This window comes from Tiliqua scincoides, chromosome 3 (assembly GCF_035046505.1).
Source record: "Tiliqua scincoides isolate rTilSci1 chromosome 3, rTilSci1.hap2, whole genome shotgun sequence".
In the NCBI taxonomy this organism is placed as follows: domain Eukaryota; kingdom Metazoa; phylum Chordata; class Lepidosauria; order Squamata; family Scincidae; genus Tiliqua; species Tiliqua scincoides.
This window is the reverse complement of record NC_089823.1, coordinates 63,866,112-63,887,244: the sequence shown is the minus strand read 5'-3', so window position 1 is coordinate 63,887,244 and position 21,133 is coordinate 63,866,112. Positions and strand designations below refer to the sequence as shown.

General features: G+C 40.9%; 1 protein-coding gene across 2 annotated transcripts in view; it reads left to right on the top strand.

Moving 5' to 3' along the window:
• The window catches only part of DSCAM (DS cell adhesion molecule), a 300,249-nt gene that overhangs the window by 196,580 nt on the left and 82,536 nt on the right, over positions 1-21,133 (top strand). For both annotated transcript variants that reach the window (XM_066619665.1, XM_066619664.1), the window contains exons 11-15: positions 696-792; positions 5,190-5,318; positions 13,718-13,885; positions 18,085-18,155; positions 20,581-20,821. In XM_066619665.1, coding sequence (XP_066475762.1) covers positions 696-792; positions 5,190-5,318; positions 13,718-13,885; positions 18,085-18,155; positions 20,581-20,821 — 706 coding nt within the window. The remainder of the gene's footprint in view (positions 1-695; positions 793-5,189; positions 5,319-13,717; positions 13,886-18,084; positions 18,156-20,580; positions 20,822-21,133) is intronic.

Genomic DNA, 21,133 nt, shown 5'->3' with positions numbered 1-21,133 from the left:
GTAAACCAGAATCTGTGAAGAGCAATATATTTTCAAATGCATCAGAGTGGAATGCCCAGAGATTGGTCTGAAACTATGTGATGCAGTACTCTTCCTGTAACTAAGCATATCTGGTTCTTATAAGCTGCCCAGGAATCTTAGGTCAATAACTTTGAACTCCTTAGACCAGCCATTTTCAACCACTGTGCCTTGGCACACTGGTGTGCCACAGGAATTTGGGGGAGGATTATTTATTAATAGAGCCAATGGGATTGTGAGCCCCCCACTGGCAGCACGGTGTGCCTTGTCAATTGGCAAAAACCTGATGGTGTGCCTTGACAATTTTAGTGGCTTGTCAGTGTGCCATGAGATGAAAAAGGTTGAAAATCGCAGCCTTAGACTCTAAGACTTAGAGGGAAAATGGCAGACAAGCAAAAGAAAGGAATTAAAAAGAATGCCTGTACAACTGCAGCAATTTGTGTTTTCTGTGGCAGTGTTTTGTTGTAGTCTTGGTTTGGGACCACATGGCTCTATGTTTCATACAAGCTGTGTATACTATACTTTGTATTTATTACATTCACATAGTGCAGTTTATTGCACATACAAAATCTCTGTGTAGGATTGCATATTGTGTTCAAAGCATATTGTGTTCAAAACTGGGTGTGTTTTCAGTGGTTCCTATTAAATACGTTTTCTTTTTTCAATCTGCAATGTAGATTTTGCCAACAGTGCGAGAAGACTCTGGTTTCTTCTCCTGTCACGCCATCAATTCATATGGGGAGGACCGTGGAATAATTCAGCTCACTGTGCAAGGTAGGAAGAGGACAACATAAGGAAAAAAACACAGCTGTTGTAGTACAGTAAGTGTGTGTCATGCTCAGAAATCTGTTGGGGGGCTCTAATCCCAAATTACCGCAGACACTCGCCTATAAGTCGATCCCACAGATAAGTTGAGGGCAGGGTTTGAGCCAACAATCATGGAATTTTCTATGACCCTCGGATAAATCGGGGGTTAAACTTAGGGGGGGTGTCTAACTATAGTTTTGTCTGATTTTACTTGAGGCCAGATCCTGAAAAATAACCCACCAGTAATTGTTACCTAAGAACAGTAGTCTCTAATTTATTAAAAACATAGTAAAAGATCATAAGATACATTTTTATTCTTTTTAAATTCTGGTCTTCATCACCTTTTTGTAAGCACTATCAGAGTAAGTGCACTGTAAACAACATACCAGTAAAACAGTGGTTCCCAACCTGGTATTCATGTACTCCCAGGGACACTCAACAGGACCTTTAGGGGTACTTGAAAAAGAATGGAATAATGGTAGGAAAAGGCAGGTCTTGCTCCAGAATGCCTTGCAAGGACCAGCAAGGCAGGAAGTTGATGTGAAAGCCCCACCAATAGCTATTTTTTGGTCATCAATTCATTTATGAACCAGTGATTGAAAACCAGCACAGTAAAAAAGCTGAAACATAATGTGGAAAGTGATCAGTCACCCAGAATTTCTCAGCACAATTTCTCAGCACACTTGCAAAACAGTGCAAAGGCAGAGTCTTCTGTTCTTCAGACAGATAAAAAGAGAAAATACTGTGATAAATCCATGAAGTCTGGACTTTCATATAGAGGAGATGAGGGCTTGTATTATTAATTACAAGCATTTTGCTAATATGAAGGGTACAATTTATGGAAATGGGCTGCCAAGGGATATGCAAGTGAAAAAGGTTGGCAACCACTGCAGGAGAACCAGGAATCAAATCCACCTTTAAGGTGTCTGGTGTGTTAAGCCAGAAGCTCTATGTACAACATACAACACATAACACATAACTGGGAGTGTGCAATTCAATTCACAGCAGAGAGATGGAGCTGCATATATTTGCAACCCTTTTTACTGAGAAGTAGACCCACTGCTTTCCATGGGTGTTATTCTTAAGTAAGGGTGCATTGAATTGTAGCCTGCTTCAGATGGAAAGGAGGATTCCCATCCTGGTGTTTCAAAAAACAGACCTGCTTTGCAAGTATTTGCAAAGCAGAACCAGGCTGCAGCAGAAGGAAGGAGAATAAAAGGTTACCAAATTGCTTCTAAGGAGCTGTGCCTGCCTGCCTGCTGCTTGAGAAACTTGTCGCCTGTCTACCGCTTGAGAAACGAAACTTTTCAGAGTTGAAAGGCTTTGCCCTCTGATTGACCTGGAGATAAGGCGAAGTGATAATTTGACCTTGATTACTTGGCAAAAATTTCACGTACTGTAGGCGAGTATCTACGGTAAAATAATCTTAATTGTCAGAAATTGGAAATTGTATAAGAACTTCCAAACTTCTGCTGTCTAGCTGCCACTGAAACTATCAAAGCAGAATTGTATACATGAGAGTAGGAGGGTATCCCTTATTTAGGGATGCTCAGAAACCCCTGATAATTTTTTCTTGATTTATAGACTCAGTGGCTTCTACTGAAAACACTGGACAACAAATTTTTACAAAGGTCATGCCCCCAAGATTAAATTAGTCATTTCTTGTAGATTTTGAGGTGCTGGACACAAATATGACAATGAAAGTGCAAAATGGGCTATGGTTTGTGAGAGATCCACAATAGATATCCATTGATGTGTTTGGTAAATGTCCACTCCTTTCCCACTACCTATGTACACAGTGTACTGCGTATCGCCAAAACTAGAGACAATAGACAGATTTCATTGTCATTTTCATGTTCAACACATCATCATCATCATCATTATTATTATTAGTAGTAGTAGTAGTAGTAGTATTTATATACCGCTTTTCAACTAAAAGTTCGCGAAGCGGTTTACAGAGAAAAATCAAATAACTAAATGGCTCCCTGTCCCAAAAGGGCTCACAATCTAAAAAGATGCAAATGAATACCAGCAGACAGCCACCAGAACAGACACTGCTGGGGTAAGATGGGCCAGTTACTCTCCCCCTGCTAAAAAAAAAGGAGCACCCACTTGAAAAAGTGCCTCTTACCCAATTAGCAGGGGTTACACATCAAAGTAAAGATTAGCTACTTCCATTTCAGAGGGAAATTGTGCATTATCCAGTGAAATTGTCAGATTTTCTCCTTGGAAAGGCACCCTTAGAATTTAACTTATTAGTCATTTTGATGCCTAATCTATCATAAACCTAGGTTGATTTAAGTGCATATTTGACTGAAACCAATACAATATCTATACCATGAGACAACTCAGGGCCAGCTGAACCCTGGTGATGGCAACACAGAAAACTACCGAAAGCACTTGCTTATGTTGAGGTTCCACCTGGTTGGCTTCACATTTAAATAGCTCTTAACCCTCTAAGCCAGTGGTTCCCAAACTGTGCATCGTGGCACTGCAGGATGTCCCCAGTTGCCCTCCTACCAGCTCTCCTGGGCACCACCATTTTGGTAATTACAAGATTTGGGCGCCTTCTCCTTGGATCTTGCAAGATTTTGTAAGATCCAAGGTGGCAGCACCCAGCTAAGCTGGGAAGAAGAGGCTGGGGAGCACTGTGACCCCAGTAAGTTTGGGAAGGCTTTAATGCCTTCTACGTGCCCCTTCTGCATGCCCGTGCAGCCTCCATTCTTCATGTGCATCACCAGCATGCTAAAGATTCTTGTGTCGGGTCAGCACATGAGTTAAAAGCTCTATAAATATGGTTCTGACTGTTCAGAACACCGACATGGGTAAGTGCTTTCTGGCAGCTTCTGCAGGGCTATTTCCATGCTTAAATCAGTTCTTATGTGACTGTGATCTGTAGTACTTACCTGCGAGTAAAAATAGTTGATATCAGTAAGCCTTAATCTCAGTTCAGTAGCCTAAATAGGGTGAAGTAATGCAAAAGCAGTTTGATTTTTGTTTTGTTTTGAAGAAACAGTGAACCTGTTGTATGTTTAGAAATAAAATGTTTCAAGTTCAGTCAGTCAAAAGCTTCTGGCAGCAGCAGCAGTGTATTTTTGCATTCTGAACTGCAGTAGTCACTGTGTCCTCAGGCTGGGCCCCCCCACCCCTGACCATATTTCTTGGCGGGGAGAGGAAGTGTAGTCGGGCAGGGATCGGCAGGTTCTGGAATGACTGAGGTGATGCCCTGTCAGATGCTGAGCTGAAGCAGAAATCAGCCACTGGGGCTCTGCTTGCTTTGCATACAACACTTGCTCCCACGCTTGTATGCCTTGGAGCTTACACATAAGATGCCAGATCTACTCAAGACTCACAAACAACCGTTCTCCCAACCCCCAGTTTTCTGTGGCTTCAGGTTTCCTCAGTTACCACTGATATACAGCAGATCTCACTAAGCCAATAAAGTGGTATTCTGATTCTTGTTTACAGTAAAATTGCAGCAGTATAAACTGTCAAAAATGAGTAAAAATATAACATGTCTCAGCAGCATCCATCCCCCTGAGTCAAAGCCCTCCTAGCACCCCCAGCGTCAAATTGGATACTGCAGCTGTCACTGATATGCATCAAGCTAGTCAGGTGGACCCAGGCCCTCTGATGGGCACAAACCCTTGGCCAGTGCCCAACCTGACCAACCCCTGACTACACTCCTGAATAGCATGGTGGCGTCTTAGTCCATGCACGCAATTCAGTACACATATTCCAGTTAAATAATTAAATGGAAGTAACTATTCGTTATAAATGACTGCTGATTTTGTCTTGGCAGTCCAATGGAGATTAGAATCCATCTCATGTATTCTTGAATGCATGCAAAGAGTGGACAACATACAATGTTCCCTCCATCCCCCATTAACCATCACAATTATTTTCTGTTAATTAAGTATTTCCTAGATAAGCTGGGGCTTTTAAGACATTTTGTTCAAACTGAGATTCACTCTCTCTCTCATAGACACTCACATAAACAAACGTAGAGATTCTTTTTCAGTGGTATTATCTCCTTGATTCGTTTCCTTTTAAGATAGAGAAATTCCAATGTAATGTGAGTATCATGATCAAAACCTGCCTAGGAAAAAGAAATGTTCTTTTAAAGTAATAATATGTACTGTTACCATGGGATTCTAGAATAAGATGATAAGCTTTTCCTTTTTGATTAAATATTAGCTTTCTCTCCTTATGGGAATTGTGCCTGAATGCGTACAAAACTCAGTGAGTGGAGGAAATGGCAAGCAATATTACTGTTGACAGTTTTTCATACCATGCTCATTGCTGTAGTTTACACAAAGTGCTTTTCTTTTCTCGACTAAAGCAGTTTGTGTCTGTTTGCCCAGAACCTCCAGATCCTCCAGAAATAGAAATCCGAGAGGTGAGAGCACGCAGCATCGCCCTCAGATGGACAATGGGATTTGATGGAAATAGTCCGATCACAGGCTATGACATAGAATGCAAGAACAAGTCTGGTAAGAAGATCTTGGGACCCCAACTTACAACTGTGTATAGTGTTTCTGATCAGGTCATGTAAATGGTTTCTTTCAAAAACAGTTTGTGGGTGGTTCTCAGTTTTGCTCTTTGAGTTGCTGATCTTGATGATGCTGAGACACCTCAGATGATGTCAAGGACACTTAGCATATTTGCATGGCTGCTTTTCCCTGGTCCCTTTTCAGTAAGGGATATTAGCTGATATAGGGCACAATCCTAACCAACTTTCCAGCACTGACATAGCTATGCCAGTGGGGCAAGTGCTGCATCCTGCAGTTGGGGGCAGTAATGGAGGCCTTCTCAAGGTAAGGCAATGTTTGTTTCCTTGCCCTGGAGTTGCATTGCCTTTATGTCAGTGCTAGAAAGATGGTTAGGATTGCTGCCATAACTCTCTCAGCTAGTGATTGCATAATATATTTTTTGAGATGAACTGAATAATGGGTTCCTGCCATGCTTCTTTCTTCCCAAAAACAGGTGAGCCCTGGTGTCCGCGGGGTATTCCATTCCAGAACCGCTCCATGGATACCTGAATCTTCGGATATCGGGGTTGTCGCTCTGCTTTCCAGAAGAGAGGGGAGTTGTGCTCCCATTGCCTATAGAGGCTCTTCTGAGGCCTCAGAATGGCTGTTTAGGCCAAAGATGTCACTTCTGGTTTTTCCATAAAACCAGAAGTGACTTTTTATGCCTTTAAAACTCTTTAAAACACTATTGCCTTTAATGGCAAAAATGTCACTTTCAGCTTTTCTTAAAACCAGAAGTGACTTTTTTTGGTCTAAACGACCATGCTGAGGCTCGCAGAGGCTGCAGGTGGATGCGTGCGGCTTCTGTGAAGCTCCGAAGAGCCTCCAGAGGCGAGGGGAGCATAGCTCCCCTCGCCTCTGGAGGGGGTGGAGGTAGGGAGCCTCCACATCCACAGTTAAGTGAAACCACAGCTGCAGGAGCTGCAGATATGAAGACCCCTTGCCCTGCCTTTCCACAATCTTTTACCAGTGCTGATATTGCTCTGGAAAGGAATCCTTTTGCACTATCTGTTCTGAATAAGTGTGATAAGATTCAAAGTTGTTGGGAAAATGCGTTTCTGGATGTAATGATGCATGGATCTTTAGGAGACAAAGTATCTTAGGAAAAAACACAACTGAATGAGATGAAGAGACCAGCATGGTTTTCTTTCTTATTTTGAAGGAAATATAGTATAATAAAAAATAAATATAATACAAAATGTTCCACAAACACACCTGAACCCCATTACATTCCTGTTGTTTTTCAAATTGTGTTTCATTTATGTTTGCATGTCCAGGAGGCCATGTTGTATCTTTCAAACGATAATATCCAAGTGTATAATTGATAATCATGTAAATCTTTCAATTTTTTTCTAAAAATTTCATTTTCAAAAGTGAAAACTGTGTTGCAGTTACGCTGTTTTAATTTTTAGATAGTTTACATTGCTAGTAAAAGAAATGTATTTGATAGGGTTATTTCAAGATAGTCCCGAACTTCCTTGAACATACCCTCATGCAGAATTGTTTAGATTGTGAGCTCCTTGGGCGTAGGATAGTGGTTCCCAAAGTGTGTGCAGCGGTGTCTGACTCACAGGGGTGCTGCGGGATGTCTCTGGTGGCTTCTTCTGGCTCTCCCAGGCACCACCATCGTGGATCATGCAAGATTTCACATGATCCAAGGGGAGAGATGGGAAGAAGAGTCCAAGGCATTGTGAACCCAGTATGTTTGGGAACCCGTGGAGTAGGGAACCATTTACTGATTTATTTTGCTACATAAACAGCTAAGTGAACAACTTTTTGTTGAAAAACTGGATGATGATGATGATGTAGTAACATATGAACTGGATTGTCACAGATGTAACCAACAGCAATTCCCATTACCATATATTTTTTCCCTGTTTGCCTGAAGCATGAAAGTGAACAACTTTTTGTTGAAAAACTGGATGATGATGATGATGTAGTAACATATGAACTGGATTGTCACAGATGTAACCAACAGCAATTCCCATTACCATATATTTTTTCCCTGTTTGCCTGAAGCATGGAAAGTCCTCACCTCCACCGCTGCAGATACATTAAAATAAAGAAAAGCCATTTTTAAAATTATTTTTCTAATAGAAAAAATATTGACTACCGCATACCGTTTTTTCAGCAAGTACATTTCTTTAGGTGCCAACATTCTGTTTAGACAGGGGAAGGGTTGTAAAGAAGCCAATATTTTAGATAATCAAGGAGATACATTAGCCAAAATTATGTTTATATAGTGGAGGAATTGGGAACATGGCATCCTTCCATTCCAGAAGGGGAAAGGTAGTCACTGACAGCTGAGTAGACCTTTACTTCATCTTTACCTGTTCTGAAAATTCTGCTAGTCAAAGTGCTTGAGATACATTTTCAGTGTCAGGGAAACTCTTGTAAGCACTGATATTTATCACAGTAGAATCCCAATTATCTGACCTAAATGGGACCTATAGGATGTTGTATTACCAAAAGGGTCAAATAATACAGAGGGGGGGCACAAAACAAATTGCAATCATGTAAACTGAATGATGTTACCTTGCTGGGGGGAGGAGGAGGAGGAAGTTAACCCAGGTGTCCCAGTGATCCTGTAAAGGCTCTTTATGTTCTTCTAATCTGGGAAGCCCAAGCAAGAAGTATCTTCTGTGTACTGTAATGGTGTTGGAGTTTCACCTAGAGTCCTCTTCCCTCTCTCCTTTCCAAACAGGAGCACTCCTGGCTCCTATCAGAAATGCTTCAACCCTTTTCCATCAGGGGACAGGAGGGAGCAAGCTAAAGGGCTGGCAGCGGATGTTACTTGACCTATTCAGAGTTAACAGGGTATTTATTTTTATTCCCTGCCAACAAAACAAGGGAAGCAAGACAGCACACATGGCTGCAATGTCTGATAAAATGAGATATTCAATATCATTGATGCCATGTCCATCTTCTAAAGCATGAGGTCTTACCACAATGGATCTTGGGAATTCTCCTTTCCATCCTGTAGGCATGGGAAATCAGAAGATGTGGTAGAAAGGTTTTATCTATGCACAGACTGCAGTGTGGCCTTCAGTTCCTGTTGCGTTCCTGATGGCATCCTTGCAGTAGGCCTAGTCGCCTTGCTGATTCAGAATGGGTTTGTTTTAAAACTTTTAGATAGTCAACAGACATCCTCCATTGAATAATACTGATTCCCAAGCTGATGTTGAATGGGTGGGAGCAGTGTAACTGCCAATCTCCACACATAAGCAGGAAGGTTTTTTTTTAAATAAAGACAAACGTGATTAGTATACCAAATATTTTATATGCAACAGATTTATAAATGATGCATTTTATGCTGTTAAAGCAATAAAATAAGTTTAGGTTTGATATGAAGATAACTGTTGGATCTACAGTGAACTTTCTGCATCTGTGAATCTAGTCACTCCGGATTTCAAACCGGAAGTCACTTCCGGAGGCCTCTGTGAGGCGTTCTGAGGCCCTTGGAGGCCAATAGAGTGCAGCATGGGTCTGGTGCAATCTGAAAACAGCCTCCACAGGCTGTTGGTAAGTCTTTGCAGAGCACTGGATGCTGGACTCCAGCATCCATGGAATTTGTTATCCGTGGGGGTTTCAGGAACAAAATTCCTCTGGGTAACAAGGGCCCACTGTCTTTCAGTTTTTGTAAAAATTTATTTATTTATTTTCTGACAGTATGTTTACCCCTCCTTTCTCCCTGAAGGGACCCAAGGCGCTTTCAAACCAAATTTCTATTCCTTACCCGCTCCCCTAAAACAAACTGGGGGGGGGGGGAGGAGGTGTGTGTGTGTTTTCCCATGGTTTCAGTATTTCCAGACATTTTACATCCCTAGTACATCCACTGCAGTTTGTAGTATTGGTTCTACGTTGTGTTGCCCGTGAATTTTGTAACACAAACTTATTGGAGACTGCCTGTGAAATAGCTGATGGCATGTAATAAAACTCCCTACTCATGCCTTTAGTGAGTGACCCAGTTCCAGTGAGTGACCCAGTTGTGACCCAGCATTCTGCTTGCAAACAGGGTCTTTTGCCTTGAGCCGAGTCAGTTTCAGCCCCCACATAAGCCCACTTTTTGAATGCGGAGCATTTGCCCTTTTATATTCTGAAGTCTCTAGCATAAACTGCCTTTTTCCTAATGAGGGAGAACAGCAGCATGAATTACAATCCTGTAGTCCATGGTTTTACCTACCTATTGATTTGTCTTATTCATATACCTAAACATGACTAATACCCAGTGCTTGTTATGTGCAGAAATAACAAAGACCTGGCTTTCCTTTACGAGATGGTGCGATGTTGTGTCTAAGATCATGAGCTATGAGACAGGAATTTCCCTTGGTAGTCTTAGGGAAGCTTTCTCTCAGCCTCCCACCTACAGTATAAATAATCCTCAGATAATAATGTTAATTTAAAGATGACCAAGATAAAGCACATTATTAGTAACATTATTATTAAAACTGAGATTACTGTTGCTATTAAAAGAAATTCTGTACTGCATCCCTTTTCAAAGGTGACTTTCCAAATTGTGCCACTAGATGGCACAGCATGCAAAGAGATAAATGTCATCTATTACGGTACAGCTAGGGTAGGGTATACTGATCGTCCCCATCCAGAAGTCAGCAATGTAGCCTAATAAGCTAAATAAATAAAATAAAATAATCTGCCACATGTATTGATGTTATATGGATTTTACCAGTTCCATCCTTTGTGAATCTGTCGTGGTTATGAAAATCTGAGTAAACGAAAATGCTTACAGCAAGCCCCAAATATTGTAAAAGCACACAGGAGAGGGCTTTCTGACTTAAACAGAACTAATGGAAAATTTATAACTGATAAATGAAGTGTTTTCAGTGCTGGTTACTTTTTACCTATAATTTATACAAAGAGACTTGAAGCAAATTCAAACACTCAGAAAAGGAACATCGTACAGGCATCCTGTAGGACTGGACCACTTTGGACTGCCAGTGCAGGGTAAGCATTGGAAAGTGCAAAAGTACTGCTTGTCACAAGCAGGAAATTTTTGGTATGGTAACATTCAAATGTCCAATCCCCCAATGGTAGTCTGAAATGGTAGATTCTGTCTGGGCTATACCACATGCTTTTCTGAATGTTGAATTTGCTTATATGCAAATAGTATTAATCTCCCTGACAAAATTATTTATTTGTCTCACACTTTTGTGGCAACTAAAGTAACTTTGTTTAATCATCTTGTATCACATTTTCAGTTACTGCAATATTTGTCATGCTTTTTAATAGTTTTATAGATTCATTTGCATTTATTTCTGTTACTACACAGCTACTTTTCTGCCACAAGGGTCTCCAAAGCAGTGTACGAGTTTAAAATCAAATAAGACAACAATACAAGATAAAAACAAAGCACCGTGTTATAAAAAAAAAACCTTACACATAAAAAAAAGTACAGGATAAAAATCCACTCACTCCAAATGTCTGATGAAGCAGAAGTCACCAGACAAAGAGCATTACAAAGTGTAAGCACCATCTGTCCTGTGTCACTATGAGTTGAATTTCAGGGGCTGTGGAACATGAAGCAAGGCCTTGGCTGAAAATTGCAATGCATAGGCAGGCTCATAAGAGAGTTGGTGGTCCACTGGTATCCTGGGGCCAAATTGTGTAGAGCTATAAAGATTATAAATTACAAGAGGGTATTGCAACAAAATATTGCAGAATACACAGCTCCCTTGGAATACATTTCACTGGACACTATGAGGCTTACTTCAAAGCAAACATGCGTTGGCTCAAACTATTAGGCTGCTGGATCTTGACTGGAGCCTTTTCTCTCTATTCCTTTCCCATTTTTACAATTTTCCCAGCTTGTTTGTCACATCTTCCTTCGAACAACTTCCACTCATGTCTTTGGGGCTCACTTCAGAGTAAATAGTTCCTGCTTCAAAGTAATATGCTGCTAAGGCTTGATGGAAGCTTTCCTGTCTCCCTTCCTGATCTTACATGTCTTTCTGTGGGGTAAGCCCTGATGGACTCCAAGGGGCTTATGTCATAGCAGTTGTGCCCTGATCACAATGTAAGGCTGAAGTCCCCTTCTCCCGAGGTGCCACCCATGGCTGCTGTAGAGTCACAGAATCATAGTTGCCCATTAAGGTTGACCCAAGCATATTATTTGTGCTAGTCAGCTTGCTTGAGAGACTGCTCACATTATAGACTGATCTACTTTTGGAAAATTTAACAGATTTGACAAGTTTCAGATGTAGGTGAACCCAGTTTCTGGTCATTTGCTGAATCATTCTCAGGGCTAAGAGATATGTAAATAGCACTGTTCACATAACATGTGGGTGAATGAAGGAAGTCGAACTGTGCCTAAGGGCCCATGAGAAAGCCTCCACATGTTGTTCTGAACAGAACCTATATCCACACAAGCTGTATGTGTATAGACTCTGTGTGTTTGACATCATTACAGAACCTTGCAAAAATGGAGGTAGGCTGGATCCCACTCTTCCCTATACATACACTGATATCCTCAGTCATTCATGTGACCAGAGTTTATATCTGAAATCTAGTGTGTATTTTTTTTAATGGAAGATGATGTGTAAGAAAAACATGGTCAAATGTAGGGATGTGATGATAAAAGAGTAGCTAAAATGACAAATGGGTCTGTTTTCTCAAAACAAGGGACCAAATAGATCATTGTCCTCCCCCAATCTCCCATGTGTCAATTCAGCAGAGGTCAATCTTGGCAGAGAGAAGTAGGCATTTTTCTTCCCTTGACCCAACAAAGGGCTGGTTTCAATGTTTGGTTGGGCAGCTGATGTACAGTATGCAAAAGAACTGCTCACACAAGCAGTCTCCCAGCACATGAAGCTTAGTGTTGGAGCCAGATCTTTGGAACCAATTATTAAGTGTGCCTCCTTTTTCATGCACATGCTTACTCTTCTGTACACATTTAGGGAATGTTGTGGAGGAAACAAATAGGAAAGGACTTAAGAAAGTATCACAAATCAAGGGAACCTGTTGCCACCCACTGTAACAGCCTCTACTAGAGCTAGCTTTGAAAAATATTAGTCAGCTTCATGCAACTATCAGTTCCGCAGTCAAAAACCTGGTAATACAGGTTGAGTCTCATTATTCAAGAGGGTTCCAAGAACTCACTTGGATGGCAAAAAATGCACTATAGCACATCAATTTAAAAACGAAGTCTTTTTGTTCTGGTGATTTAAAAACAGCCTTGCTGACCTTTGTAATGCACACAGAGTCAATCAGCCTCTCTCCAGGAGGTTAGGCTTCACTAGGAAGCCTCTCTCTCTAGCAATCTCTCCCTTCACCAGGAGCCCCAGCAAGGGGGAAAGAATGGAGAAGGTGATAATCGCTGCCATTTAGCCTTCTTTCACATGCTCAGGGGGAAGGGAGGAGTGAAGCCTGCAGAGAGAGTGATTGATGGATTGTCAGCCTGCTGCCCTCTCTGGCATTCAAGGAAAACAGTCCTTTAATGTTTTCCTTTAATTTAAAGGGCCCTTCTCATCAGCTTTGAAATAGAAAAATCTGTGGATGCTTAGGTTATACCTGTAATCAGTTGTATGACTGTCTCTCTGCAACAGTAAAAAGCAGTTTTTAAAACTGTGATTTTAAAGGGGTGCATCTTTTCCCTTCTCTAGGGATCAGCACATTCCTTCTCATTTGCAGGGGGTTATTCGTGTTGAGTCAAATCCGTATATAAAAAATCCGTATATAACAAGGATGGACCTGTACTTTGGTTTTTAGAACCTCTGTCTAGCCTGTACGTGATGTGACGTGATGTAATGTGAGATGATGATTATGAAAAATGTTTATATACTACTTTTCAACAAAATCTCTCAAAGTTGTTTACAAAGCAGAATAAATAAAAAGCTTGTTTCCTTGTCCCAAAGGGGCTCAGTCTAAAAAAGGACACATTAGATCCCAGTAAACAGTGACTGAAAAGATGTGCTGGAATGAGGAAGGATGGTTGGGGACATTCAGCACTCCTTGTGCTAAAAATTAAGGGAACCTACACTTAAAAAGCACCTCTCTGCCCAGTTAGCAGGGTGAATTAACAGCAAAGTACAACTCAAGGTGAACCTTCCTGAGGTATCTGACTGGGCACTTGCTTGCCTAGCAGGATACAAAATGCTATGCTTGGTGGTGTTGTCACTGCATAGAAATTCTCAAGTTCCTGTGTGAGTATGTCCTCTGCATTGTAAATCAGCAAGACTAAGAGAAAAGGTAATTTCCCAGTGTCATGCAGTTCATTTTGCCAGTGGTGGTGATCTTCAGCATGTGATTTTTGTTATCTTGCTGATTTAGTTAAATGTTTAAGACAAAATGAATCAAAGAAAAAATGGTGGAAATGTGATTTTCTTCCCCACACTTTTTTTTAACAGACTCCTGGGATTCTGTTCAAAGAACCAAAGATGTTTCTCCACAGCTAAATCAGGCCACTATCATTGACCTCCATGCTTCCTCCACCTACAACATCCGCATGTATGCAAAAAATCGCATTGGCAAGAGTGAGGCTAGCAATGAGCTTACTATCACCACAGATGAAGCAGGTACATTCTCCATTTGCCCTTGTTTAAGTCTAACCTTGAATTGTAATCATTGATAAATGCATGCACTTTTTGGCATCATGAGCAAACAGTTACTATGACAATGAAGCTCTACAAATGACAGACTTGGGTGCAATTCAAAATGCTGGTTTTGATCTTTCAGAGTCCTCAGTTATTTGTGATTGAGGTACCTAAAAGACTACCTGCTCTCCTATCAGAGAGTCTCAGTGTTAAGATCTGTTGGAGAAGCTGTCTTCCATGCTCCATCAGCACTTGATTATATGTCCGATTGGGAAGTCGGAAAGAGCATTTTATGTTACTGTGCCCAGGTTGCTGAATTTCCTTCCAAAGGAGGCATGTCTCCTATTTGGTCACCAGGTGAAAACCTTCCTCTTCAGACGGGCTTTTAATACTGTAAAAAATAATTTTACCCTGATATTACTAATGGTATTTTATCTGCTCTTTTTTTGTACTTCTGGAAGGGGTTTGTATCTGTCTTTTGTTGTTGTTGTTGTTGTTGTTGTTTTGCTCCTAGTCTAATTTTTGTATGTTTTGTTTTACTTTTTGGAGTGGGGTGGGCTATGAGACTATCATTGTTGGTTGAAATAACAGTGTAGTTAGGGGAGCTGTCCATTCAGATATGGGCCTTAATGTGACAGCTTTCTAACCGAGTTGAATTGATTGAATCGGAATAGGGAGACATAAGGATATGAGGGTATTCTATAAAGTATTTTGGAAAGGTATACTAGAAGGGAAGTATCCTTGCATAGGGTAAGAACTGAAAATATAGTACCAAGAGGAAAAATGAGATTGGCATATTGGCACAAGAAAGTGGAAAAGGGAAAGAAAAATATCTCCATAGAAAGCAAGTTTGGTGCTTTGCTTAAAAAGCTCAGCTGAAAATACCTGAAAGTAGAGAGCACTTGTGTTATTAGCATTTGAAACTTCAAAATGTGTAATACTAACAGGTCATTAAATTCACAGTTAAGACACAAGGCTAAAAATATATTGTTAAGGCTGCTGGCCAATAATTCGTTCATCAGGCAGATTGCTGGCAGATTAGGCTGATAGGAATAAATTGTTTGGAGATAGTTGGTGATATCTCAAGTGTTTTGAAGAAGAAAGCCATCAGAGTTAGGAGAAGGTGATCCCTCCCTAAGGAGAGGGGACTGATTTAGGTGTGTGCTATAAGAAACAGCAACCTTGCAGCTTGAACAATGGGAGTTGAGAATTAGGTAAAGATGCAGGGCCTCTCTTTGGGGATCTAACCTGAGGAGTGGAACCTCCTACTTTGTGTTTGTCCTTGCTCTTTGATTTCACTAATACTTTGCTTGTATATACATAAAGCAAATATTACAAAAATATCCTGGGTCCTCAGTAGTCTCTTACCCAAAGGAACCAGTCCAGATAATATTTTTGACATATTTTGTATCCTCCACAAGTTTTACTTGTATGCCTCTGGTCCCTGTTTGTTCAGTCTAAATCAGGGGTGTCCAGACTTTTTGGCAGGAGGGCCACATCATCTCTCTGACACTGTGTTGGGGGCTGGGGAAAAAATTAATTTACATTTCCAATTTAAATAAATTTACGTAAATGAATATATTCGAGATGGAACTTATATGAATGAATGAAGGTCTTGCAATAGCTCAAGGCCAGCCTTTCCTTCGCTGCCACTGCTGCATCACAGATATGATGTGAAAGGTGTGAAACAGCAAGCAGTGGAGGAAGCCTTTGTCCCAGAACTCATGCAAGAGGTCGAACAGCTGGCCGTCACACTGAGAGCAGTTGCGTTGGGCCAGCACAGGCTCCAGCAAGTCTCCAGAGGGCCAGAGGCTCACTGGGGACGGGGGGCTCCCTGAGGGCCAGATTGAGAGTCCTCAAGGGCCGCAAGTGGCTCCAGGGCTGGGGTTTGGGCACCTCTGGTCTAAATAAATGTCTCGTTCAATAGCAACTTTGAAAACTTTGTTTCACACTTTCATTCTCATTTTTCCCTCCTAAATCAAATGCTTCAGTTTTTGGCTTGATGTTGCATTTCCTTCCTACATGCTGAGGGACGCATGCAAACATTTGCTTCTAATTTATATATACCACAACTGTGTGGTGTATTTATCTGTTTAGAAAATTAAGGCTGCAATCCTAACCACACTTTCCTGAGAGTAAGACCCATTGAACAAAATAGGACTTACTTCTGTGTAGACCTGGTTAGGCTTGTGTCCTAAAATACATAATGACTTGACATTTCTATTCCTCTTGGTAGGGTATAGGGACCTGAATCTAGTCTAAAACAGAAAGGGAAATGAAAGGATTCTGGGATCCAGGAGCAAGCTTCATATGGGTGGAAACTAGTGACATGGAAACATGCAGTAGCTATTTAAAAGCTTCCTGTGTTACAGTTGTAATCAAGTGTAGAAGCAATCATAATGTTTGTCCATGTTTTACCTACATTGTCTTATAGCCAACCTAACAAGGCCCCAATCTCCCACTTCTCCAGATTTTTGAGAGGCTGTAAGATGTCTGTTGTAATGTTGTACTTTACTGCATAGATGTACTAACTGGAGGTCACCAATGATCAACTTTTACATGTGGCTATACCAGCAGATGGCATGTTGTTAAATGGCTATCATCTAGTGCACAGTCCTCTGTTTCCAATTTATGTATCTTACATGTACCTCTTACTTGTACGTCTTCATCCCTCTGCAGAAATCCCACCGTCCTCTCATGTGGAAATGAGAAATCCCTCTCATATACATGCATATAAAGCACCCATAATATATCTTTTTTCTTAATTAACCAATAATATTTATCATTTGCAGGCTTTCATTTGACAGAAAATTAACATAGCAGGATAATTAGCTGACCTTAATTTGAAGATTAGTTTCTCTATTAACAGTGTGCAACTGAATGTCCATGTTATATTTTCTCCTGCATGACCTAGTTTCAAGATGACTGACCCTTTCATTCCTCTCATTATGAAGCTGTCCTTTCAGAGTGAAAGGTCAATTATATGGAACTGTCATCAAAAGCTGCAGATTTATTCAGGGTGAAACCAGAGGAGAGGAGTCGACCAAGTCTTCAGCAGAGCCACAATAGCGGCTGTCTTGCCTTGCCTTGCCTTGCTATCAGCTGAGAACACATGCACAATGCATGGAAGTGCCACCATTTGTCACTGCTTATTTTAGTTCATTGCTTCTACCTCAGGCGTGTTAAATGAGCACAGATTCTCAAACGTCTGGGAGAAGCCTGAGGGCAGAGAACATAATGAAGGCCTTACAAAAACAACAACATTAAATATGAAACAGAGGTGGAGGCTGAAAACTGCATTGGCAAAGGTGTGCATTGCATATCAGATGCTATTGTGGCTTCAGGCTGCCAACATCTTTTATTCAAAGATAACATAAAGTGAGTTCCTGCAGCCAGAAGAGAATCCAGGAATAGATGCTGCTTTTTCCAGTAATTTGCTGCTGACTTTTCTTGGTTCTTGTAGGACCTCCCCCCCCCTTCCTTATAACCTATAGTATCCGTTCTTCATTAACAAACCATGAAAGCCTCAGTATTTCAAAAAGTAGATCAAAAGTTGGGTTAAATCGGATACCGGATGTACAAACCACATGAATGGAAATGAATAGTATTTAACATGAATTGTAACTCTAATTTTCATCCCAAAAAATGCTACTCCATGGTCTGATAATTTTGACGGTTTTATCTTCCTGTGCTAACATGTCTTCAAATTCAAGTGGCAACACTGGTTTCCCTTCTGTTTCCTCTGTTCACATAATGAACTGTATACACCTCTGAGCTCCTTGGAGGAGGGGTGGTATAAAAATGTGAAAAATAAACAAACATCACACTTTCTCACATCCAAATCTCACACACTTCTCTCAACATTCATTTGGACACTTTTTTAAAATTTTGTGTTGACGCAGATTATGTGAGCTCTCACAGATTTGTCTGAATTACAGCTGTACAACCAAATTTTTCCAGAGCCAAGATTTGTATAGTTGCTTTTTAAATGTCAAGCACATTGTGACAAATAAATATTGGCTCTGTGTTTCAATACCATGCTCATTCGTTTGTATAACTTTACCTTTGCAAAAGCACAATATTTTCCAGTGTGCTGCAGCTTGCAAATACTGTGATGTATTGTTTTCTGTAGCAAAAGAGAAAAACTTAGCAAACTGAGTCATCTTCTTGTTTCTTACCAGCTCCTGATGGACCACCTCAAGATGTTCAACTTGAGCCCATATCTTCACAAAGCATCAGGGTAACCTGGAAGGTAAATAAGTTTTGTGCAACAGAAAGGGGGAAGGAAGTCGTCTCTTAAAGTTTGTTGGGATATATATCACTGTGTTATTGAATTGCCCACAAGGCTAGACAAATGAGATATGCAGAGCTAGATGAATTTATATACACAGCGCTTGTGGCTAAATTTTCAAAAATTACTTTGCAACTGAATGTAATTGCATGCTAAATTAAATTTGCATGCAATTATATGTGCCTGCAATTATGCCCTTTTGAATATCTTATTAGTAGAAATACAGCTGAATTCTCAAGAAGTACTGTTACTAGGCATGCTGTAAGATTAATAGAACATGGGCATACTGAAAATCTATTGCATGTGCAATGATCAAGTGCAGTGACTCATGGATCAACTCAATGGAATGGCATGAAATGAAGGAGGACCCAAGGTTAAAGGTGCAACAATAGAAAGTGGGGATAAGACTACAGTAACTAGGAGGAGGCATCAAAGACATAATAGATACACTAAGGAGTTCTAGACACCCGCACAGTTACAACAGTGACCTCAAAGGAGGAAAGAATAAAAGCACTAAGGGCACAATCCTAACCAGGCCTACTTAGAAGTAAGTCCTATTTTGTTCAATGGGGCTTACTCTCAGGAAAGTGTGGTTAGGATTGCAGCCTTAGTCTGTTGACCATACAGGAGGCACAGAAGATGTAGGGGCTGATAGGTCAATGGTCAGTGATACCAAGACCAGTGTTATTTAGCAATATCTGCTGAGAGGAATCCACAAGCAGCAGCTAGAACAGCACCCTGGCAATAGGCAAACAGATTACAATCCGAATCAGGCAAGAACACAGTGGGGGGGGAACAGCTTAATTCACAATACTGGCCCATTGAATTAGCCTGCTGATTTGTGTTCTGAATGGAATCATTACAAAATTTAGGGAAATTAATGAACGATGTATTTGTTGCCAGCGCAAGCTCAGCTTCTTCTCTTGTGGGTGGCAGTGTACAGCATTGTTCAGAAAAGTGGAACTCTGGAATACTGTGCTTTCTCAACCCCATCTATGTCATACACGGCCTAAAATACAACTTCATGTGATATCTCTTCCATATCTAATCTTGATGCTATGCATGTACTTTAACTGTACCATTTGCCAGGCAAACCTCTTAACCTCTGTTGGATCATGCAGACCTTTCAGTTGACCTGCAAAATTATGTGCTGCAAGACCACTAAGGGTCCTTTCAAACAATGAAGGGGGATGGTTTCAGAGATGGGGAAACTGTGTATCACCTTTGCAATTTTGGAACTGAGATACCATGTGTGTACCTTACACCTGGAAAGGAACTTAAATCCAGTACTATTAATATTGACAATGGCTCTCTAGATCGGGGTGCCCAAACCCTGGCCTTGGGGCCACTTGCGGCCCTCAAGGCCTCTCTATGCAGCCCTCAGGGAGCCCCAAGTCTCCAATGAGCCTCTGGCCCTCCGGAGCCCACACTGGCCCGACGCAACTGCTCTCAGTGTGAGGGCAACTGTTTGGCCTCTCAAGTGAGCTGCGGGATGAGGGCTTCCTCCACTGCTTGTAGTTTCACATCTGTGATGCTGCAGCAGCAGCAAAGGAAAGGCCAGCCTTGCTTTGTGCAAGGCCTTTTATAGGCCTTGAGCTATTGCAAGACCTTCATTCATTTATATAAGTTCATCTTTAATATATTCATTTATGTACATTTATTCAAATTTGAAATGTAAATTAATTTGGCCCCCGACACGGTGTCGGAGAGATGATGTGGCCCTCCTGCCAAAAAGTTTGGACACCCCTGCTCTAGATCATGGGACAGGGCTATAAATCCCAACAAACACCTCTAATGGCCACTACTTTCAGGGACATTAATTATAGCATTTGCTTTAGGCATTTGCATTTTCTACCTAGAAATTTTTTAGTCCTAATTTGTCTCCAAACATGTGGTGTTAGACTTTTAATTATAGTTACTCTTTAGACTCTGTATCATTTTCCTCATATATCCGGAGCTGACTAGCACTCCAGTGAGTTTAGGTAGTTTGGGCCCCGAGGATCCTGAGTTATAATTTAATATGATAATCTTATATCAGGAGTGTCAAATATAAGGCCTGCAAGCTGAGTGAGGTCCCTGGAAGCAATTTCAGCCCCCATTATAATTGGGCTCTCCTAGAGTGATAATTTGCTTTTCTCATATCTTGAAAATATATACAATATTTGCACATTTCCTGTTCTGTCATTTGCAGCTAATGAGTTTCTAGGTGAGAACAAAGTGCTTATTTCTGGCCACCATCTGCTTAATGATGTCACTTGCTGCTTGATGATGTCACTTCCTGCCTTCAGCAGGCACTGTGTTTGCTAACTTCAGCCCTATATATGAAATGAGTTTGACATCCCTGTCCTATATCATGTTTGAAGTGTGTTGTCCTACCTTTTTTCAGGCTCCAAAGAAACATTTGCAAAATGGGATTATTCGTGGATACCAGATTGGTTACCGGGAATACAGTGCAGGAGGCAATTTCCAGTTCAACATCATCAGTATTGATACCACTGGGGACAGTGAAGTTTACACTTTAGATAATCTGAAAAAATTTACGCAATATGGTATGGTGGTGCAGGCATGTAATCGAGCTGGAATAGGACCATCGTCTCAGGAAATTATTACCACTACCCTTGAGGATGGTAGGTAGTAAGCATGCACATTGCATGTTTTAATCAGATTGAAATTCTATGATGTTGTATTTTGATGGGGTTTTTTTTCTGTTTCTGTATTTGTATTTTAAGTTCACCTCGGTGTGTTATGGTCTTACCTGAGTTGCTGGAAAACAGTATGATAAAAGTGGATGTTCTGGTACCATGGTGTGTTTCTTTAAGAAACACCCTATCCCCCAAAAGAAAAATAATGTTTTACCTTGGAAAATGTGTAATATTTTGTGAAGAGCCAGAGATCTGCCCACCCTTTCTAGGGCACCACTGCCATCTCCCCACAAATAG